This window comes from Zootoca vivipara, chromosome 2, assembly GCF_963506605.1.
Source record: "Zootoca vivipara chromosome 2, rZooViv1.1, whole genome shotgun sequence".
In the NCBI taxonomy this organism is placed as follows: Eukaryota; Metazoa; Chordata; class Lepidosauria; order Squamata; family Lacertidae; genus Zootoca; species Zootoca vivipara.
The window spans coordinates 94,304,553-94,329,145 of NC_083277.1; the positions used below are offsets into that span (position 1 = coordinate 94,304,553).

At 44.5% G+C, this 24,593-nt stretch overlaps 1 protein-coding gene across 1 annotated transcript; it reads right to left on the minus strand.

Moving 5' to 3' along the window:
• Positions 1–3,925: 3,925 nt before the first annotated feature.
• On the minus strand, positions 3,926–8,735 carry LOC118079776 (anaphase-promoting complex subunit CDC26-like). Its single transcript, XM_060271884.1, has one exon. It carries the CDS (start codon positions 5,535–5,537, stop codon positions 5,289–5,291), a length of 249 nt encoding a protein of 82 aa, XP_060127867.1. The 5' UTR covers positions 5,538–8,735; the 3' UTR covers positions 3,926–5,288.
• Positions 8,736–24,593: the final 15,858 nt, after the last annotated feature.

Consider the following 24,593-nt stretch of genomic DNA (forward strand, 5'->3'; position numbering starts at 1 on the left):
TTTTTTCATTTCCTAGCTTGCTTGTTTCCTTAGCCAAGTTTGTACGTGCAATCATAAATCAACATGCGAGTACACACATGCTTTCCCTAGCAATCAAGTAGTAAGTATCTTCTTGGTGAAGAATCTTTGTCTCTTATTCATGGGTTGCAAGGAAACATTGCCAAGTGCTTTAAAGGGCAGGCAGAAGAAAAGAAGATAGTATTTCTGACCAGTTTAAGTTAAAGAGAATCTAATCTATGCAAAGCTTTATTCTGTTGGTGCGTACCCTTTGGTACACATCCAACCTATAATCGTTCTGCATGTAATTTTCAATTACATTGAGGAGATGCCTTTCAAGCACAATGCCTCTGCCATCTTTGCTGAGCACAAAGCATCTTGTGTCTGGCAGTTCTAATCCAAAACCACATTTGTGAAAGCAACAATGTCTTGTGATTGCATCCTCCTTTCGGGTCGCTCAGTTAGTTTGCATAAAGCAGCTTTAATACAACAGTTCTCTGCTAAGGATTGTACTACTGCATCATATTGGTCTGAGCCTTGATGTAGTTCTACTTACTCTGTACAAGCACTCAAAGATGTGCTTATAAAAAGAGGGGTCACTAAGGTTTTACTGCGTGGTCATAATAAGCTTCCCACGTGCTTGATTTAGTGGAGAAGACTGTATCATGCCTGCCTAAAATGTGCGTAGCACTTCCATAGTGGACTCACTGATAAATTTCAGTACTTTTTCTCCTCCAACAAATTATAATCTAATAGAATTTGAAATATACTCGGAGTCGAGAGTGAATTTCATGCTCTTTATTCAGCTCATATTCATCAAGGAGAAGAAGAGAAGACGAATGGCTCTTTTCCCAAAACCATCTGCTTATATACATTATTTACACAATGGGCCTTGCGTGATTGGCTACTTCAGGGCTACACCTGTGGGCCAATTATATTGTGGATTGACTTCTGCCTGCAGCCTGATTGGCTGCTCCTACAGGCCAATCAGGTAGCAGATTCACTTCTGCCAGCCGCCTGATTGGCTGCTCCAGCAGGCCAATCAGGTTGCGGATTCACTTCCACCTGGAGTTGGATTGGGTAGCTCCCGCTGATTCTGAATCCTATTGTTCTAGGATTCAGCTCAGTACATAACACCCCTCCCCTCTAAGTTCCAGTCCTGCCCGGGAAGTTGCATTCGTAGTCCCCAAGGTCTGCTGGCCGCCTCCGTGTGCGTTGTGGCCTGGGGTGTTCCTTGGTCAGGGGTTCTGGTTCTGGCTCGTGTTCCGAGGCTGCTGGCTGTGCCAGGGCTGTCTGGTCTGGCGCCACTGAACCACTAGGTTGTGACTCTGGTTCCGGTGTCCTTCCAGCCTCGGGGCGCCCCTCTGTGCCTACTGCTTCTGCTTCCCCTGCCCACCCCTCTCGCTCTACAGGCCTCACTGCCCTGCTGTCCCCTTGGGACCCCTCTGTCCCGCTCTCCTCCCGGGTTCCTCCTGGGAATCGTCGCCGTAGCTGGTCGCAGTGGCGGCGCCAACATTGCCCCCCTTCCGTTAGTACCTCGTACGACACGGGACCGGTCACCTTGGTGACTGTGGCGGGTACCCATGCTGGGCCTGCCCCAAAATTCTTTGCATACACTGGGTCCTGGGCCACAAATGTCCGGGGGTTCCTGCCTTTCCCCACCACTACCTCATCCTGAGCTCTGTCGGGGTGAAGTCGGTCCAGTCTAGTTGCAAGGCGCCGGCCCATGAGTAGTTCAGCTGGGCTCCGGCCCGTCGTTGTGCTTGGGGTGCTGTGCTGTGCTAGAAGAAATGCGGCAAGGCGGTATTCCCAGTCCCCTTGTGTTATGCGGCGGAGGCTGTCCTTGGTGGTCCGCACCATGCGTGAATGCGGTTCCATTGTCCGAGACGAGGGTGTCAGGGAGCCCGTGGGTTGCAAACAGCTTACGTAGTACCCGGATGGCTGCCGCCGTAGAAGTGGACGGTACCAGTGCGACCTCCAGCCATTTGGTGTAGGAATCCACCACTATGAAGAATGTTTTTCCCTGGAAGGGGCCAGCGAAGTCCACGTGCAAGCGTGACCATGGATGTCGGGCGGACTCCCAGGGCTGGACTGGGGCCCTTGGGGGATCCGGGCGGGATTCTTGGCAGGTCTGGCAGTGTTGGACCCAGGCCTCTATCTCTCTGTCAATCCCCGGCCACCACACATAACTCCTGGCAAGGGCCTTCATCCTCACTACCCCTGGGTGTGTCTCGTGTAGGGCTGTGAGGACCCTTTTGCGGAGGGGCTGGGGAACAACAACCCTGCTTCCCCATAACAGGCACCCCTTGTGGGCCGACAGTTCATGTTTGCGGTTTGTGTAGCCAGCGAATTCTGGCCCGGGGCTGCTGCTGGGCCATCCTCGTCACACCCAGTCCAGGACCCGGGAGATGACCCTATCTTTTGTGGAATGGTGCGCAACTTCTTGTGCCTGAATGGGTCGGTCGGGAAGCAGCTCCAGGGTCATAACCTCTTGCGCAGGCGCTGGGTCGGGGCCTGTTTCTGGTAGTGGTAGCCTGCTGAGTGCGTCTGCGTGGCCCATCGCCTTCCCAGGGCGGTGGATTAGTGCATACTGGTAGCCGGCAAGGAAAATTGACCACCTGAGGACACGTGGAGACAACACTTGGGGGGTCTGCTTCTCGGGGGCAAACAGGCCAAGCAACGGCTTGTGGTCAGTCACTATGGTAAAGGGCCGCCCGTACAAGAAATCATGGAATTTTTTTACGCCCTTCACGATTGCCAGACCCTCCTTGTCAATCTGTGAGTAGTTTCGTTCGGCTGCAGCAAGCGTCTGGGAGAAGTATGCCACCGGCACCTCTCTTCCATCCGGGAGTTGGTGTCCCAGGACAGCGCCGATGCCATAGGGAGAGGCGTCGCATGCCAGCACCACTGGCAGCCTCTCGTCGAAGTGTGCCAAGACCGAGTTTGAGACGAGCAAGTCCTTGACTGCCTGGAATGCGGCCCTTTGTCGCTGGCCCCACACCCAAGGGGCCCTTTTATCTAGGAGTCTGTGTAGGGGCTCCGCTACCGCTGCCTTATGGGGAAGGAAGGCATGGTAAAAGTTCAATAGTCCCAAGAATGACTGAAGTTCGGGCTTGCTCTTGGGCGCTGGGGCCTCACAAATGGCCCGTACCTTGTCACCGGTTGGATGGACCCCTTCTGCGTCCACCTTAAATCCCAGAAAGTCCACCTGCGGCACTCCCAGTAAACACTTTTCCCGCTTCACCTTGAGGCCCGCCGTCAGGAAACGGTGCAGGACGGAGCGGAGGCGGTCCTCAAATTCCTCTGGTGTGGGCCCGGCGATCAGTACATCATCGAAGAAGGGGGTGACGCCAGGAATCCCTTTAAGGAGAGAGTCCATTAGATTCTGGAATATGCCTGGTGCCACGCTAACGCCAAATTGCAGCCGCTTTACTCTGAATGCCCCTCTGTGCGTCACAATCGTCTGAGCCTCTGCTGTGGCTTCGTCTACAGGCAACTGTTGATACGCTTGGGCCAAGTCCAGTTTGCCAAAGATTTTTGACCCAGCCAGGGTGGCGAGGACATGGCTGACCACTGGCACTGGGTATGCATGGGCCGTGAGAGCCTTGTTTATGGTGCATTTGTAGTCTGCACAGATGCGGACCGAACCGTTAGGCTTGACGGGTGTGACAATTGGAGTTTCCCAGGGGGCGTTGGGCACCGGCTCCAGCACTCCTTGCTCCACGAGCCGGTCCAATTCCTCGTCTATGCGGGGTTTCAGGGCGAACGGGACCCGGCGGGCCTTGTGCCTGATGGGTCGTACAGCGGGGTCTAGCTGTAGGGCAATGGGGGGTCCTGTATATCGTCCCAATGCCCCATCGAAAACCCCTGGAAACTCTTTGCATATGGCGTCCACGTCCACTTGTAAGCTATTGTTCTAGGATTCAGCTCAGTACATAACAGAATTACACCCGGACAACACCATTACTGGCCCCAGCAATAGCCAACATACCATCTCAGGACTATTTAATTGCTCATCTTCTAACATTGTGTATGCCATCAAATGCCAACAGTGCCCTTCAGCTCTCTATATTGGACAAACAGGCCAAACCCTACGCCAAAGGATAAATGGACATAAATCTGACATCAGGAGAGAAACCAGTAGGAGAACACTTCAATCTCCCAGGACATTCTATACAAGATCTCAAAGCAACTGTTTTATTACAGAAAAAAATCAGAAACAGACTGGAAAGAGAAGCTGCTGAATTGCAACTCATCACGAAGCTTAAAACCATGGAGACACCTGGTATGAACAGAGGCATAGGATTCTTATCTCATTATACCTGATCAAGCTTTCTTTAGCACCTCAGCCCTTGCTTTTCCCCCGCAAGACCAATTGCGGTCATTAACAGTCGTTAACAGTCATCAACAGGTTTACCACTCCTATCAGCCCATCACCCATTCCCATCAACCCCCCCTCTGAATATACATAAGGGTCTGGTTACTTCTGTTTCAGTGTATCTGAAGAAGTGTGCATGCACACGAAAGCTCATACCAAAATAAAAACTTAGTTGGTCTTTAAGGTGCTACTGGGGGAATTTTAAAAGATTTTTTTTCGTATGTCCAGACTATATTGAAATCAGCTTCCTAAATGCACTGCTGTGTTGACTGCAATGAAATTTGAAAGGGGCAGATTAACAAAAAGAATTGAATACCTCTGGATCATCTTGATATGGAAAGTGAGCGTACAAATGTCCACTCTATCTTATTTCAACTTCACTCGGCACATACGGAATTTGTAACACCTCAGTATTGAGGCTGCAGTTCCAACACCACCATTCAACTTTCCCTTACTGAGACCTCAGGGAGGAACTTCCTCAGTCATGTTCTACAGAGCAGCTGAAGTGAATGAGCAGCCAAGATGGCTATCAAATGACACACATAAGCAAACGAAAATAGAATGCAGATGTCCATAAAGGTTAGTGGCTCATCTTGCCTGTAAAACACCCACTAGAAAAAGGTGCCTTCTCATATCTTTTTTTTTATTCAAAGAAATATTTTATTAAGCATGGCAGTTTAGCAAGGTTGCACAAAAGAAATCATCAAGTAAGACACAGATCCCATTTTTGTAGGGAAAGCAAGACTTGCTCTGCTTTGAGGAGGACTTCCATTTAAAACCTAGAGGAGAGAAGCTCAGTCTCTTCTGCTATTTCTAAACAGAGCCTGTCGGGCTCTTGAAACAAATTTCAGCTTTCTTCCAAAGCTCACAGGTACCAGGGCACTGCCACTGTCCACCCTTTGGGCTCTAGAACTCAAAAGTTCCCAAACTGAGATGAACGGTTGTTTGGTTTGGGCTGGGGTTTGTAGCCAATTCGGCCATGTATCATCTGTTCCCGGCTCTTATGATCAGTGTTGAGTCCCAGCGCACCCTCACCATCGCTGGCTCCCATCACGTCCACCTCCTCGCACTTCCTACGATTCTCGAGTTCCTTGCGGGCGCCGTCGAACTCCTCGTTGTCGCCCAGCTTCAGTTCAAGCCGCATCGGTTTCCGCCGCAGCATCTTGCAAGCAGACCTTTCCCTCGCGGCTCTCTCGCGCGTGCGCAGCAGCTCCCCGCTCTTTTCTTCACCTGCAACTCTGGTTCAGACGCCAACGCCAGAGTCTCGATCCCACCATGCCCCACGTCGCCGGCCAGCAACCCCGCTCCTTCTCATATCTACAGCGTCCCTCGGATGCTTAACTTCCCAAAGTTCAGAACACTGAATACTACTTTTCTCATACTCCTGTAACAAGTGTCCTTATTCACATGCTCTATTCACGTGTGTGCTCCCAGAAGTATGGAGGGGTGCTTGTGCATAGTTTGATCAGCAAGTGCTGAAGGACTGCCCCCACCCACAATTTCATGTTTTTCACGCATACATCCCCTGCAGTGTGGGATCACATCATACAACAGCAGCCACCACAACGCTGGGCACCATCTTCAAAGTGCCCACAGGTTTACATAGATACGTGTTAAAGGGACCCACAGAAACAGCCTCAATTGTCCACAATTCTATTCTACGACTACAACCAATCTATTCAGTCCCCAAAACAGTACTGTCACTACAAAGAACCAGTGACCTCCAGTGGACAGTCAGGGTGGCTAGATTGCTTATAGGTCTTCTGCAAGACAGGTAGTCATGTCAATATGAAAATGCCAGAAGTAGTACAGTAGTAATATCTGTTTTGTGGTATTTCCTAGGACTAGGGGATTTTAAAATAACGGTTCTGCATGCATTCTGTGGAATTGTGTTGTCAGAAGACAAAGGATTCTGCAGTTTTTCAACCCACTTTCAAAACTGTTTGAAAGAAATAACAGAGAGTGTAATCCTATAAATGTTTACCCACAAGTAAGCGTCATTGCATTCACTGGTGCTAACACCCAGGTAGGTGTGTGTAGGGTCACAGCCTGGCAAAGTAATCTTAAGCATGCTTATTCAGAGTAAATTACATTCAGCTCAATGGGACCAAATGTCCAGTAAGTTTTTTTTAGGATTGCAGCCTGATTTTAAAGATATAAAATTCTGATTTTTCACAGGTTTTTTTTTTAATTGTTTTGCTTTCCTTTAAACTGAAGCTGGATTTTAGATGATGAGTCTGTGGTCAAGGATTTGTGTTTAATTAATGTAAAGTATGTAGCCCATATAAGGTGCTTTTATACATAACTTTCCCATTTTCCTATTTGATTGTTAAAAAGTATCCTATATGCTTGTTTTCATACCGACACATGGAAGCTTCTGGTGTGGACTATCCTTTTGAGTAAAGGAGGCCTCTAAATAATGAGCATGTGCAAGCTAGGTGAGTGTGCATGGATGCGCGCACACGCACACGCACGCACACGCACACATATCTGCAATATTTGCATAGGGTGATAGCAAGGAACAGTGTGCCCTCTATTTAAAAACCCATTGTTCTTATCTATATTTACTATTCTAGCTCAGTAGGCTGTACTCCTGAACACCTGGACAGGAAAATAACCAGCTCATTATTCTTGTGGATTGTGTATACATTAACACTTGCTTATATAAATCTTGGCAGTTAAAGGGCACACAGGCCTTGAGCATAGTGTAACTCTGCCATTGTGGAATTTCTCACAGAAACTCTCCCAAGTCTTTCTCCCCACATTGTTTTAGGAGAGCCAGACAGGCTCTAGAAACTGCCCCCATCTCTGGTACACCCGCTGTCTCAATTGCTCCGGTCACACAACCCAGGGTTGCTTTTATTGTCTCAGGAACTGCATTCCACACAAAGAACAGCTAATCACCAGGCTATTCTATCTTCATCCTACCTGATTGTCAGCACAGCAATTCGTGAACTAGGCTTAGTGGCTGGCCTCCTGGTGGCTTCAGATAGAAGCCATCTTGGGAGTCACTGACTAGGGATAAGCCATTTGCCAGACACACCTTGAATATTAAATAAGCCTCTAATGGGCCCAAGGGAGATGGATATTTCCTGATTTCTAGTACAAGGATCAAATAATGAGGATTTTAAAATGTGTATTTCCAGTTACAAACTTTCATTTTGTATCTGTAAATGTAAGCCCCTTAGGATAAAAGCTCAGTAGAAAGGAGCAACTGGGAGGTAAATTTATGTTGGAACTTAAATAACTGAACGACAGAACATTAGTTTACACAGTGACTAAAATTAGCATCAGCCTTGTCTCCAGAGAACTTGCTTCTGGAAGATAATTCAGATTTTTTTTTCACTTAAAAAAGAAGAAGAAGACTAGATGGCAAAATCACTTCATAGCATCCTTGGAACATAATACAGTATTAATTTCCCCATAGATTTAAGTGACCTTTGCAGAAAAAGTGCTGAGGTGTTTTATTCCTAAAGCTATTCCGACTTCAGAATTATAACTGTCTTTCAGCAATCATCAAATGTCTCTCTCCTTTTTTGCAAGTAAAGATGTGTAATCTCAGTTGCTTTTTAGACACTTAGTTCACTGCAAAAGTGATAACAAATAATCTTTTATGGTATTGCAGAGATGTCTACTTGTAGTAGCTGTTCATACACTATTCTAATCTGATGTTAACAACACAATGTCTTGCAACCAAGGGGGGTGGTCACAATACAGTACACTGTTTGCCCCCTTCCCCAGAGGCATAGCCTAACTCTGGTGAACAATAGTGAGACAGAATCGCCTCTACAGAGAGTTTCACAGCCACTGTAGAAAAGGTGGCCAGTAGTGTCCTGTAATTCTTGCAAGAGTTGAACTGTATACATCAGACTATGTCTGTGATTAGTCTGGCTGGATTTAGGTTCAACTTCAGGCCGTATTAAACCTGGAGTCTCCAACTTGATGTCCTTGGGTACCATTTCACCCTCAGATACATCCCTAAGGCTCTCTGCCCATATATATATATATATGTTTTATTGCCTCCCTCCACTTTGGTATGGGTGTGTCTGCCTGCTCTTTTTGTCTGTGGAGTGAAGTTGGAGGTAATGTTTTGCCTGGGTTTTTTTTGAGGGGAAGGGTCTGAGCAGTGCTATTTTTTCTTCTGTTTAATGGATATTTTGTGATGCCCATGACAAGTTTAACTATGGTTTAACGTGGCGTGCAAACATAGCCCTAGAATTCCAGCTCAGTTGGCAGGATAGCATTTAATGTAGTCAAAACCGGTCATAATAAAGTTTCTAATAACTGTGACATGTGTCATCCTTTTCAGAAAGTTATAATGTTCCCCTGCATCAAGTAGTGTGTGTGTGTGTGTGTGTGTGTGAGAGAGAGAGAGAGAGAGAGAGAGAGAGAGAGAGAGAGAGAGAGAGCGCCAGTCAGAAATGCACTGATTAGATGTTCAGCATATTTTACTTTTCTGCATACTATGGGGAGATCACTGTTAGCAGCTAATATAAAAGTAAGGGATAAGTCCTGGAGGCATCTATTCATATTCTTCCCTTGCTAAAAAGAAATGGCATGGAGAATTTGATAATTAGATATCCTCAATCACTCTACTGTTATGCAATGACTCTGTGAGGAAAATAGTGACATCAGCTGGGGGACACTGGTATTATATTCACAACCCAGCACTCTCTTACTTCCAAGTAAGTAAGCTTCAAAAGTAGAATTTTCTTCCATCAGAAGCCATAGGATTTTAACAAAATCAGAAGAATATTCTGACTGAAACAATATGACCCTGTGAAATTAAACTGCATTAACTCCTGTAGTTCAGGTGGGGATTAACAAACAAACTGAATCCAGATGCAAGTCATAGCTGTCAAGTTTTCCCTTTTCTTGTGAGGAAGCCTTTTCAGCATAAGGGAATTTCCCTTTAAAAAAAGGGAAAACTTGACAGCTATGATGCAAGTACTACTAGTCAAGCATAGATGCGATCTAAATAAGGCGATTCAACATGTTCTAGACTGGGGTTTTGGAAGTAGCAGAAATGTGGCTTGGGAGTACTCCTTGATTCATCACTCCCCCTGGATGTTTAGGTGATTGCAGTTGTTAGGAGTGCTTTTTATCAGGATTGGCATTTCTTGATGAAGATGGACTTGGTCTCAGTCATCAATGATTTAGTTACCGCTAGACATTGGGATGCCTTAGAAGCCAGTCGGGAAGCTTCCACTAATGCAAAATACAGCAACTGCAGATTAAGGCATATAACACGTATCTTTATGTCAGCTCCTTTGGCTTCCTTTGTGCTTCTGGTCTCTGTTCAAAATGCTGGTTCTGGTCTTTAATGCTATAGTTGCATTAGGACCAGGTGACCTTAGGCAGTGTTTCCCAAGCAGTGTGCCTCCAGATGTTTTGGGACTACAACTCCCATCATCCCTAGCTAGCAAGACCAGTGGTCAGGAATGATGGGAGTTGTAGTCCCAAAACATCTGGAGGCACACTGGTTGGGAAACACTGACCTTAGGTACCACTTGCTTCCCTTGTAGGCCTACGTAAGAACTGTGTTCAATGCCATAAGCACTGCTATTCAATTATGGAGATTTGGTGAGCTAGCATGACAGAAAGGGCTTTCACTCACCACATGCATATTGTTGTTTGAATAGACCTGTGGTCACAGAGGCAGCCATTTGAAACCCTAACTCAGGGGTCCCCAGACTTACCGGGCTTCGGGCCGGAGAGCAGGGGAGTGCGCGCGCAGCGGGCCGGAGGGCGGGGGAGTGCGCGCCCGTGCGCACGCGCACACGCACACGGTCGGGGAAAAATCACCGAAAATTGCTTGTGTGCATGCGTATGGGCCTCCCCCGACCCGGAAGTGCATCGGAAATGACCTCTTCTGGGTCGAGAGAGGCCCATAAGCATGCGCACAAAGGATTTTCGGCGTTTTTTTGCCGATTTTGAAGATTGCCGTCGTGCCGCGCGCTGTAAGAGCGGGCGGCGGCAGCGGGCGGCGGGGGTCATCGCGGGCCGGATTGGGAGGCTAATTGGGCCGCATCCGGCCCGGGGGCCGTAGTCTGGGGACCCCTGCCCTAACTCATAGCTATTATCCAAATATGATTAAAGATTACAGGGTTGTATTCAACTAAGTTTTACTCAGGATATACTCATTGAAATTAATGGCCCTTGGTCATGCTCATTAATTTAATGGGTCTGCTCTTAAGTAAAACTTAGCCAGATAAACCACCAGTAACCAGTTATGTGTGCATGTACTAAAATTAAATTGGTAACCTAGTCTGTCCAGACAACAAGGCTGCCCCTTGCTAATTTAAACTGTGTTAAGCTGTGAGTTGAAAAATGTTATCCACGAAGGAGGATTTATTCTGCACTTTATAATATGAACAGTTTACTCATGAAAAGGGACTCAATCTCTCAAACTCCTGGTCAGTCTTGTTCTGCTCCCAGTCCACAGTGGTCTTTAACCTGCCACCAAACCATACACTTGGGGAGCCAAGAATTAGCCCATCTGCTTCAGTAGCAAGGCAGAAACCAGTATCCAGGTGATCTGGGAGGAGTGCAACACATTAAGCTTAATTGCTGTCTTCCAATCATAAATCTGCAATAGGTCAGCACTGCAAACTGAAGTGAATGGACTGAAGCTGGAAGGAACAGTTCTGAGTGCTGGAAGGAACATTGCACAGCAGTTTAACCTCAATTGTTGTTTTAACTCTAAAACACCCCATGTGCTAGGGATTGAAGATTTCCTTCCACTATAAATCAACGTCTCTCTCTGGTGGATTAAGTGACTAAAGATTGCAATTTTTTATGGGATAATCCCAGAATAAAAACAGACTATATTCCAATTGATTGCAACTAGGTCTGAACAGCTGCAAGGAACGTGAAATATGATCCACTCTGTTGAACTTTTGATGACCTGCAATAGAAGCTTGATCTTTGACACTCAGCATTTCTTTTTATGTTCCATTATGTCCCAGTGAGCATATTTTTCATTATTTAGCAGTGTATTTATCATTATTTAGCCAAGAACTGTGTGTGTGTGTGTGTGTGTGTGCGCGCGCTCTCCCACACCTTTCATCAGTGCTCTCACATAAACACAAGGTTTTTGTTTTTGTTTAAAGATAAAGACTTGATGTGACTAAAAATAAGCCTACAATCCCTTTCAGCTTTCTGTATGATTTTCCAAACCTGCAATGGTTGTCAAAGGATTTGTGGGGCCACTTTGGGGTGGCTTGTTATCTTATACTTGTTGCTTAGCACGAAACATTACAGTCATAGGGAGAGTAATTCACTCCCAAAGTTATGGGGAAAACAGTGCCTTTAGACGCATGTCTGCAGTCGTCCATTGAAACCCTCAGATGCTCCCACTACTGGAGGTGAAGTGATCAGCGAAAGGGCTTTAGGGGCTATAATATCCCACCTGTAGTACATCCTCCCTAAGGATGCTCACCTCAGCAGCCAACCCACACCATTATCCTTTAGGTACCAGATGGAGACTAAATTCTAGATATTTTTAAGTATTTTACCATGCATGCCTACTCACAAGCAAATACACTGTGTTCAGTGGGGCTTACTCCTAGGTAAATTTACATATGGTGGCAGCTTTTTGAAGCCTACCTCCTGCAGCTACAATTCTCTCATGCTATTTTATTTGTTGTTGCACACTGCCCTGGAAACAATGGTAAAGAGTGGCATACCGTACAGTTCAAAAATAAATGAATAATGCCAGAAGGCCTACTAGTATAGTAATGAAATTGTCTTCAAGTAGATTTGTGCCTCAACTTAATAAGTGTTGTTTCTACTGATATGCGTGCTAGATTTTTATTCTATTTTTTAAGGAAAGGGCTGCAAGATTTCTAACGGAAGAGGTCACAGTTTCCAGAGTCCACAACTCTCAGAGCTTCCTTCAGAAGCATAGGCTGCATGCATTCTCTTATCTCCTTTCCATTGGACCAGAGAACGCATGTTCATCAGGGGGGAAAGGTAGACAACACATCTACCACTGCCCACAATGGACAGAGGAATATGTCAGTTTTGGTTTCTTATTTTTCCAGTCTTAAGATCAATTCTTAATTTTTTTACATCAATTTTAAAAAAGAAATCCTCATGAAAATCCAACTGCATTTTAGTGCAAATCTGAAGCCTGGCTAAATTTCTCCCCCACCTCCAATTTCTTTCTCTGTCCTCTTCCACCTTCCCTTTATAAGCTGTCAGGAAGAGGCTGAAAGCTTGCAGCCTCTCATCATCCCCATATCCACCTGCAGCCTATGCAGGCTGATTGGCTGGGCTACTCACGCGCAAGCAGTTGATCTAGCAGTTTCTTCCCCACAGGAAGTTTTAAAATATCCATGCCAACAGCCCAAAGAGAAAATGATAACTAGTTTAGCTCATGATTCTGTAAAAGCAAGCAACAACTGTCCTTTCGGCTCCAATGAGCTGGGAATATGCTGTCAATATGTTTGGCCTTGATAGGAGAAAGCTCAAACGCAAATAACCAATAACAGCACAAGCAAAGATTCCTCTTTGTCAGTAGCAGTAATACTTGTTTTGCCAAAGGTCAAAGGAGTGGTGTGAGTCTCAGTAACCCTAGAGGTGCCAGATGCCATGAAAGGCAGCTGCATACCCTGCTTCCATGTTCATTTCCTAAGAATCTGAAAACTCTTTTTCAATTCTTTGAAACCTTCTAGCTTTTCAGTAGCATCCCAAAGTACATACCATTCTTCAAGTATAGGTCAGGCTATGTGCCCCGTGTGTCCCTTGGACTTAGTACATAGCAAGGTCTTATTTGATTACCCAGCATAACAAACAGCTCTGTAAATAGGAAAGTTTTAACTACTTGACCTGTATACTCACCAAGGCAAAACTGGCAAATTGATCCTTCTTTCTTTCACTCTCGTTTCCTCCTAGGAAAGTAAATTTTAATGTGTTGTTTTTGTCCTACTCCCTAGATATAAAATATGTGATTGGCAGGGCTGAATCCAAAGCATTATCAACATCTAGCTTGAGTGGGGAACGAAATCCTCAAATCTCAGGGATCATCAGAAGTTCAAATTGCTGGGATTTCCCTATTTTGTTGCCTGACTGGGTAGAGTAAAGGCTAAAGCTGCAAGGATTTAGCATTAAACTGCAGAAATTGCTAGCAAAATGCTAAAATTATGACCCATGTGAATATTTCTCAAAATGAAGGGGAAAAATATGGTTCTAAAAACGAATGAAAAAAATATGGTTCTAATAATCAGCTTAATATTTGGTATTGATTTAAACAGAGCTAGACACACAGATCCTTCAGTTTGTACTAGTATACTGATTTCCTTAAAATCAGTGGCAATACACCTATGAATGTCACAGCAACAAGGATTTCATCCTAAATAGTTTTCCCTTATTTATTATTAGTTTGAAGAAAATGTGAGGTTTGACATTGTATTTAGAGATCTACAAAATGAATTAAAACAGAGCAATATCATCCTGATTGCAACTTGTTTAAAAAGGGTTTAGTATAGATTAACATGGACCAATAACTGTCTGGAACATAACATGCTCTCTCTTGTTACTGATCATCTGCCTTGTCTAAATTGCACTACCCATCCCCCAATAGAACCAAGTTAACACCAGAAGAAGAGACAGATTTACGATGGCCAGGGCTATGTCTGCATAACTTGTTACTGCGTTTTTATTCAGGGAAGTGTTCGTGCTATATAGAAGAAGAAGAAGAGTTTGGATTTGATATCCCGCTTTATCACTACCCGAAGGAGTCTCAAAGCGGCTAACATTCTCCTTTCCTTTCCTCCCCCACAACAAACACTCTGTGAGGTGAGTGGGGCTGAGAGACTTCAGAGAAGTGTGACTAGCCCAAGGTCACCCAGCAGCTGCATGTGGAGGAGCGGAGACGCGAACCCGGTTCCCCAGATTAGGAGTCTATTGCTCTTAACCACTACACCACACTGGCTATACAGTGCAAATAATATTTATTTGCTTCTTTCAAATATATATTTTTTTCAAAAGTACATATTGACGCCTGTAAACATGAGTGTGAGAAAAATGAGCTGAATCAGGGGCCGGAGCTCATGATAAATCACCTGTTTATTGAAGGCGCATGTCTGCTGTATGTTTGCACAAGTCCTTAGCCATCAAGCAATACACCTATACATGTCATCAGGCAAACATTATTTATCAATCAATCACAACAAATCTCATTGGTAGAGATGGAAGAATCTGTCAATTTGGGTCTCCCAGTTTCTCATTTTTTGAAAGCTAAATTCAGTTCTCTACATTTCTGCAGCAATTTGAAAGTTTTCTTTTTAAAAAAATTCCTCATGAAAATTCATCAGCATTTTTTTCGTGTGAATTTCTCAAAATGGACACGTCTTTGTATGGTTTTTTTTAAAACAACAACAACAACTAAAGCACACTTTTTGGAAGCAATTTTGCTTAATATATTGCATTATTTTTAATGCAAACTAATATACACATTTTTGTAAACACTGGTTGGCTGCAGACCTGCATTACAAATTCAGATAAGTGCAAATTTTTAAAAGAATGACTGTTTCAGCTCTCATATTGTTTTGGAAAGTGTGATTTTGAGAAATTAGGCTTTAAGTGCAAACTGAATCGAATTTCTCCCTCATCTGTACTACTTGGATGTACTGTATAAGACTAATATGTCAAGGAGAAGGCTACCCTAGAATCCACTTTGGTGTGCTGGTGGTATTCCATGAATTGGGGAGAGCTTGTTTTTATGTGAGAGAGCACATAAAAGCATCCATCTCCTGGAGCAGGGGAAGAAAGAGGGAACTCATTCCCCTGACTGGTATACTTTACAATGCCTCGTTCCTCCAAATCAAGGTCCTTTCAGAGGGTGCTACTAAAATTCCAAGTCAAACTGACCTGTGCCTCAGCATGATTTGGAAAGCTGTTACCACACTGAAAAGTTGATACTGATATGTACTGTGTTGGCTTGAGTACAATTTTTTTAAAACCCTGGGTCTCAGCTTTCATATATTAAAGCTCAATGGGGATATTTTCACACGTGTCCTGGAAAAACCATAGCAGCTGGAGCTGGATCATTTTGTATGTGCAAGGGGAACCTTTTATACATTACTTCTCAATATGGTCATTTTGTTATAGCCTAGGGTTGTGGCTGGCTCATTCTCAGCCTGAAGAGAGGACTAGAGCTAGTGAAGATGAACGGAGGGTGAAAGGGACCCCAAAAGAAGAATTAGCATAGGGTCAGGAAGACTATGATGTTTTATGAACCAGACACAAGAAGAAAAGCCTAGTGTTCTCATGTGCAAACACTAGACTAGATCTGCATGCTTATGGCGCCAGCACAGTAATAGGACAGGGAAAATGAACAGTCTGCTGCTGGCTTAGAATAAAAAACAGGCATGAAGGCTTGAGGGTTTTATGCACAAATTATAAGTAGTGCTAACAATGAAAAAACAAAACAGAACAGAAGACTGGGCACCCACCCAGCACCTGCTAACTAGCAAAGGTTTGGCTAATGACATGTCATGGGAAAGGAAGGACAGCATCCCAGTTCTCCCCTCACATTTCTGTTGAGGAGGGTGACATCACAAATAGCTCCATTGTTTTGGCAACAGAAAGCAGACAAATTTCATTATTATTCATTTGGTTTATGTGATTGTAGTTAATTTTGGGTGTCATTTCTGGCTTGGGACTGAATGAGTGAGTTTAAAACGGCCAAAACTGTACTAACCAGAGTACACTATTACAAATTTCTAAGCTGTAGACCTAGCTGACAGTATAACAGTCCACGATCTATTTACATTGAAAGTAAGCTTCCACAGTTCATGCCAAAGAAATTCTTAATAGCAATACCAGTAGTAATAGCCTAAGTACAGCCATTGCCCTAACACAGGTTTTTGCATTATAATTATCTTTGCTCACATCTGTCATAGATTCATTCTCAGTCCTTTACAGGCACCTCCTGTCTTGTTGTCTACAACATTCTAAAAGTGGCAAGTCACCCATCCCTGAACGTTCAGTGATTAGAGATAGCTCTGAAGTGTTGTCATAGTTAAATTCTTCCTGGTATATTACTTAGCCTGGCTCTCCTTTTTTGGGAACACTCAGGCTTCTTTACTCTCACAAATGGCTTTTCGTTGACAACAGTATATCTTGATGTAGGTGGGGAAGGGACATGGTATCTAGCCTTGGTGACTGAAAGTGATAATTTTGCAGCAAGGGAATACTGTAGCTTTGATGTTACCCAACATCTCAGTCAGCCTGGCTATATGGTATGGGAGCCTGCAGGCAACACAATTTCCACCCCAAAATCTGAAACTAAAACCTGCAAATCCATAAAATGGTGCAGGCATGGGTGGTGTGGGTTTGTAATTGCACAGCTCCAGTTATGGCACGTAGCCAGTAGCTGCCTATAATACTTGTATAATCACATTCAATACAGCAATTCTAGAATTGCAATGAATGTGCTATCTGTGAGGGGGTATTGCATTCCCCCCTATATATATATATATATATATATATATATATATATATATATATATTGCAGAAATCTCCACAATAGTGCAACCTTGCAGGTGGGCAGGGGAGTTGTGGATAGTAGATGCCAGAAATGGAAAATAATTGTGCATTGCTCACTATTACTGCAACAATAATAATGAAGGATAATAATAATGCATGTCATGTTGCAAAGTTTCCTAGGCAAAAAAAGAGATGTTATTGCAGAATCTTACAATCTAAACAAGACAATGGGGAAATCCAAACAAAAAGGGGAAGAGACTAGGAAAGAAAGCAATGACTGTGGCTAAACACCTACCGGTAACACCTACTCAAACAGAGGGGCAAATAGGCATGTCAGGAAACTAATTGCATGGGTTGCATTTTGCATACTTGGTATGCGCTGTGGAGGACCTTAAGGTCCACAAACAACAATATTCTGGAGATCCTGAGCCATAAGGTGGCTAGATTGGCCTCAACTAGGGCCAGGGCCTTTTCAGTATTGGCCCCAACTTGGTGGAACACTCTTTCACAGGAGACCAGGGCCCTGCAGGATTTGTCATCTTTCCGCAGGGTCTGCAAGACAGAGCTGTTTCGCCTGGATTCAGTCTGACCCCTGTGTTTTCCTCCCTCATGGTTTGGATTTATGGACTACTTAAAATGAAGCTGCATTTTAAATTTTAATATTGTATTTTAATCTGTATTTTAATTAATCGTTTTCTTTTCTTTTATGTCTTATTGTAATTTTATTGGTGTTAGCCGCCCTAAGCCTGGTTTTGACTGGGGAGGGCAGGGTATAAATAAAATTTTTTTATTATTATACTTGACTTAATGACTGCAGGATGGATGGATGGATGGAAGAAACTTTAACCTTTACTGCTTCCATGGCCCCGGTCAAGCTCTGAGGCCCCTACAGCTGCCATTTGTCCAGGAGGAAAGTGGCCATTGGCACAAAGACAGCTACACACAGTTAGAAGTGGACACTAGTGGGTCATGGCAAAGTTGCCCAACCCCCCCCCCCACAAGCCTATTGCAAAACGAGGTCCAGAGGACTGTGATCAAGGCTGGCATCAACGGTTGGCATGGTTGGGCACCTGCTGAGGGCCCCCATCTTGGCAGTGGACTCATTACAAGAGCCACCTATGTCTGCTTCTCTCTTCACTGGTGCAACCCCCTTGATCACCTGTTCCTCACTCTTGACTTTGCAGGGATGAGCAAGCAAGAAAGCAAGCAAGCAAGCAACAACAGTACAGTGGTACTTTGGTTTACAACCATAATCCGTTCCGGAGGTCCGTTTGTAAACCCAAGGTTGTAACCCAAGGCGCGCTTTCACCAATGGGGCCTCCAAAAAAAATGTGTTCGTAATCCCCCCCAAAATGGGTTGTAATAAAAAAAAATTACAAACCAGAACACACACTTCCGGGTTTGCCAGGTTTGTAATCCAAAACATATGCAAACCAAGACGCATGTAAACCAAGGTACCACTGTAGTCAGAAGCAGGAGGAAGAGCTGCCACTGCCTACTACTTGTTCATTGGTTTTGACTGGCAAACAAGTGGGTGATACTCATGAAACAAGATAAGGCAGAGGAGGTGGAGCTGCTAGCAACCATGGCAGCTAGAAAGTAGGGAGAGGAGGACCACTGAAAGTGCTTTGCCCACCAAAACCTGGAGCGAGCACTGACTGTCAGAGGGAAAACATGGCAGCTTGTTCTTTCTGTGCCAGAGAATATATTTACCAAGCTGTTTTTAAACTTAGCCTGCTCCTTTCATTCTGCTGGCTCTTAAGATTGTCACGGGAATTGTCCTGCTATTTTTGTGCTTTGATTTAATAACATTCAGCTACAAGCATGTACTCTGAAGAAACACCCCTAAGGAATAAATCTGTGAGACTAGAGAGGATAGCTCACTCAGTCCATGATAGCACAAACTCAGTCCACTGGGTAATATAACATCCTTCTTCACGGGCATCCAAATAACTGAGCACATCAAGCTCTTTTAATTATTAATTGGTCTGTCTAAAACTCCTACATGATGCAGAAGATGGATAAATCTTCAAGTGATTTTGAGGGTGGAGAAAAATCTTAAGCACAAGTCACCGAAACCCTGGAGGAGAAAGGTGAGGCAAGGGAGTGGGTGGCAGGATCATATCCATGTTGCTCAATGAGTGCTCCAGGACTGATGGTCACGCGATCTGAGAATGCTTGACCTATACTCATCTTGGCAAGGCACCCACAGGGCGCCATCAGAGGAATCAGCAATGAAAACTCCAAGCAAGCCACTTGCTCTAATGAAGTCTAATAGTGGGTTGTGGGGTTTTGTGTTTTCAGGGCCAGATCACTCCTTCCAGGCTCCACCCTGTTCTTGAGAAATGGAAGGCTTTAAAGGGGCAGACCTCTGATCTGGAACCAGCTCTACTACTGCTTTCTGACATGTCTCCCCATGTACATTGCTAAGTCACCATGAGCACAGAGTTCACGGTGCAGAGGGGAGTGGGTTAGTTTCTCAGGGAGTCAAGGCTCCAAGGAGACAGACTGGATGTCCCAACTCAGGAGTCCATGGCCAAAGAACCCCTGAGGCTCTAATAATCAGAGAAACAAATGAGATTGGGGGTTCTTAATGCCAGAGAATGAAGAGTTAACTATGGTACTCAAACAGGAACAAGAACTTAAAGAGAGGTGGAAGTCACATGCTTGTGGGGGCAAACTACTGCCAACACCTTACTTGTGGGACTTGCACTGACTGTTAATCTACTACCAGGTCAAGTTCAAGATGTTGGCACTAACCCATAAGGCCCTATATAGCTCAGGACCTGGTGAATTGAGAGACTGCCTTATATCTTATGTATCCAGTAGGTCACTGTGGTCTGCAGGAGAGCTTCTCCTGAAAGTTCCAAAGATTTCAGAAGCCCATTTCACAGAAACTTGGAGCAGGGCTTTCTGTGCGGCTGCGCTTTTCTGTGGAACAGAATTCCTGTTGAGATACGGCAGAATTCTGCACATCACCTAGCTCAAGCAGAACAAGGAAATAAAAACAAAGATACCATTTTGGATGTTAGAACAAGAGTGGGAAATCCCTTCTAACCAGCAGGCCAGATTCAATTGTTGCCAGCCCCTCTAGATCCCAGCTGAAACCCCCCCCCCCTATCCCAACTGCAGAATGCAGTGAGGCTTGCATCCAGCCAATGCTATTTTTCTAGAAAAAGAGGTCCCAGAACTCACCATGAATGCCTCCCTTGCTCTCTTATAATGGCAAAGGTGCGCACCTGAGAGGTGCTGGAACTGAGTTCTGCTGAAGAAAAGCCCTGCATCCAGCACTAATTGAAACAGTTCTGAAAAGGAACAATCAGGAACCTTACATTTGGTGGTGAATACAAGTTGCACTATCTATTCCGGAGCTCCTCATGCTTTCAACAGACATTGGATCCATTTCGGAGCTCCTGAATCAACCCCAGCAGATCAACCCCAGCAGTGTGGCTTGCACTGAGCACCAAATGCAAGCCACACTTTGAAAGGTGCAATCAGGAGGGCACTGAAAGGTTTCTGGTGGTTCCTTTGCAGTCACGGATTCACCTGATAAATACCTGATATCATATGACATCAGGTAAGTGACAGGAGGCATGGCAGAGGGAAAACAGCTTCTCAGGCCAAAGTAGGACCTGCTGGTTTGGTCTGTGAGGCTAGAAAATCCCTTTGCCTTTGTCAGAAGGTAGAATTTCTCATCTTCCTTGATGTTCTATCCAATACATAAAATGCAGAGGCCACGGGCTTCCATTCCGACAGGGGTAATCAGAGAAGCATAAAAAGTTTATGTCTATATGGAAAAAGGATAGATTTTTTAAAAGGACATAAAGAAAAACATATAACAATAATTCACGCTGTCAGTTCACTTTGCAAATACAACAGCCACCAGTATTTTTATATAAAATTAAGCATATAAGTCAATATAAGCCTTCCAGATGTTCAAATAGGTATCTATATGAAATTGGCATGTATTTAAAAATATGTTCAAATATAGCAAGGGTACCTTGAAGTACAAGTCCCTTGGCAACAAGAAGGGCTCACAATATCCACGTTTGTTGAGACTCATAAAAAGCAACCAGGTCTACAAGGCAGCATGCAGTAATTAGATGTTTGGGGTGCAAGGTACAGGACCATATTCAGTTATATGGAGGCATATCAGCATAGCCATCTGTGCTATTTGTTGCAACCAAAAGCTCAAATGCTGCCTTAAACTAGAACAACCAGATGTCTCAACCCAAAATAAACCTTTTTAAGTTGCAGAGGCGTGTCAGTGGCTGTTGTTTTGATCTTCTCCCTTCCCCCAATCTTCTCTCAAGAAGGCTGCAGAATGACGGACAGGGAGTGTGGTCTTCTTTTCTCCAATTGTTATGTAACTCATACCCCCAAGAGAATTAACCAGAAATAGGTTTTTGAGAAGATGGTAGCACTTTCTGATTTTTTTTGTTAGAACTTTTATATTATTATTACTATTTTTGGCTTTCTCCCTAAAGGCACAGGCAAGATGTTAGCAACTCATGAAATGTCTGCCTGCAAGCAGCCTTACAAAGATTTCGAGATGTATAATTTCCCCCCTGAAAATTCTAGGTTTAAAATATTTGTCTCTCCATAATGAAGCAGACCTTTTAATGGTCCAGTATGCAAATCCTCCTGTTTATCACACAATACACATTTGTCGAGAATAAATATATCAGCAGGTAATATATACCATAATTAGGAGAATTCCTAAACTTTTAAAAAAGGTGTGAAGAATCTTTTTTTTCCCAGACTTGCCACATCTCTGCCAATGTAAATTGCCAGAACCAGAACTCCTCAATACCAGAATATACCCTAAAGACCAGCCACCCAGAGTGGCTGGGGAAACCCAGCCAGATGGGCGGGGTATAAATAATAAATTATTATTATTATTATTATTATTATTATTATGCTTTAAAAAATAATAATACCCGACTCTGGGGTACAAATACACACACCCAGACACCTAGCTCCATACCAAAATGTTTCAGATTCCCCTATCCCAACATCCCAATGCCATAATGCCCAAATGCCCCTGTCTCCAAGATCTAGCTATAACCCCAGTTGACTGCCCACACAATCAACATACAAGCAAAGATAAATCCCTTCTCCCCAGTGCATATGCTTATTTTAACATTAACAGGCTTATTGAAGGAAATAAGTTATGTTTCATTTTGGTAGGTTGGTGTCTTCCAGTCGGAGTGGGTAGCGCTGAGGAAGGCAAAGGCTGAAGCTGCTGATCAGAGGCGAATTTCTTTCAACAGCAGGGCTCTAACAATTACAACAGCCCCTCTCAGTGTGTGGTCATTGTAAGTGCAGAGAGGGTTATTTATCATTTGAACATTTGAGCCTTACCTAAAGGATAAAGTGGTACTGCCAGCAACAGGAAGATGCATAACATGGAGGTGCTGCTTGTGAATATTAACTCTTGGGCGTCAGTCCTAACTAAACACACATACTAGGGAAAGTAAGCTCTTTTTGACAAAATGGGACTTCCAAGCAAACAGGAATAAGTCTGTTCTGTTAAAGACAACGGCTTCAATTTTATTCCTGGATAAAGTATCACTGAAAGAAATGGAACAACTGTACTTAATTGATTCTCACTGCTTAACATCACAACTAATTTTAAGTGGATTTCAGCCAATAGAGCTCTCACTTTTCAGTTTATTCTCCAGGAAAATAACTGGTAATTTAGTGGACTGGTATCATATCATCAGGAATGTTCTGTGGCTTAGAACAGTGCTACCCAAAGTGGTGGTCCACGGAACTGTGCTGGTCTACAAGCCATCACCTGCTGGTCCACGGTGGCTCCAACACAGCCCAAATCAGGTGAGACACTTCAGGGACCAAATATGGTACTGGTCCCTGGCACATTAGGGGTGGGAATGCTGGCACATCACATCAGATAAATTGAGAAGCACTGGCTTAAAACAGGGGAGGGCAGAAGGTAGACTGGGATCTGAAGGGAGATCTCTGGATGATTTTAAGTATATTGGCAAGGATTTTGGATTCCCAATTGCTCACCAACAATAACAGCAAAAGTCTCCTTTTACATTATATTGCTCAAAGAAAGTGGGGTTGGGGAAGGGAAATCATGTGTTCTAGTACTCAAAACAACATTCTTGGGCTCAGGATTCTCTATTTGTAAATGGATGTATTTGCACCAGTTACCATCTGGTGGAACTCATGATTCTAGTAAAGAACAAAGTGGATCCCACAGTCCTGAAGTCTGCCCACCCTTGCCTTAGACTAACCACACTTGAACACCCATAGAATGAGCAGTAAGAACCGCTGTGCATATACTAGGTTTCCAAAATGCATCAAAACAACCAAGTGTCTTTCATGGCATCAGAATAGTGATGCCCAGAGTCAGCCTTCATGTCGAATACCTGTGAGGACTTTCACAACATGCAACCATGATTGCCTTTTGAGTTTCCTCAATAACCGAAAGTGTGGTTACTAAATATGGCAAATTAAATAAACAAGCATTAATTACAGAGAGCTAGGACTGGCAGTGCTGCCAAGCTTTTGCGGTTCTTGCAGTGCTCCTTCAAATCTTACTCTCTGTCTCAATCTCTCTCTCTCTTTTTCACACACACACACACACACACACACACACAGCCTGACCTGAGGCTCCTGCATAATATTGCTCCAGTGGGGAAATGAGCAGAGATGCTGCCCTTGGAGCTGCTGGGTTGTAGGCATCTCTACCTAAGCTTGAAATCTGCCCTGCATGTCACAATGGCCATTATCAAGAGCAATAAGATTCTGGCATGAAGGATAGGCTTAGGGTTCAGGTTCCCCTGATCTCCACAGCAGTCCCCAGGCTGAATTAAGTCAGAAGCTGTTGCAGTTCTTGGCTTGGGTCTGCAAGTCCTGCCACCAGGAGACTCAGAGAAGCCACCCAGTCTTGAAAGCAAGTAACTTACCAGCCTGCCAGCTATTCAAACTATGTGGGGCTGAGACCAACAAATACCCAGATGTGACCAGACCCCTCTCTTCACCATAGTTTCTGTTATGTACTGAGCTGAATCCTAGAACAATAGGATTCAGAATCAGCGGGAGCTACCCAATCCAACTCCAGGTGGAAGTGAATCCGCAACCTGATTGGCCTGCTGGAGCAGCCAATCAGGCGGCTGGCAGAAGTGAATCTGCTACCTGATTGGCCTGTAGGAGCAGCCAATCAGGCTGCAGGCAAAAGTCAATCCACAATATAATTGGCCCACAGGTGTAGCCCTGAAGTAGCCAATCACGCAAGGCCCATTGTGTAAATAATGTATATAAGCAGATGGTTTTGGGAAAAGAGCCATTCGTCTTCTCTTCTCCTCCTTGATGACTATGAGCTGAATAAAGAGCATGAAATTCACTCTTGACTCCGAGTATATTTCACTGGCGACGAAGGTGGGATCCTGCTGAGCTGACCGCCACCACGCACTGCACCGCAGCACCGCCACCTGCTGCACCGCTGCATCGCACCGTGCATCCAGGCTTCAGCTCCAGGACTCAAGGAACCCAGAATGGCAACCGACAGCAGCTTCTCGCCATTCAAACCAGCATCAGGAGACTGGGAAGGGTACGCCGCCCGTTTCAACTTCCTCCTGCAAGCGAAAGAAGTCACCAACGATGCCATGAAGAGGGCGACATTCTTCAGCGTCTGTGGAGAGGAGACGTTTGAAATCGCCCGGGCTCTCCTTGCACCTAGAGATGTCGCTAC

What these genes read in the sequence shown, in the direction of transcription:
- LOC118079776 (XM_060271884.1), bottom strand. Translation starts at nt 5,537, where the DNA reads ATGCTGCGGCGGAAACCGATGCGGCTTGAACTGAAGCTGGGCGACAAC.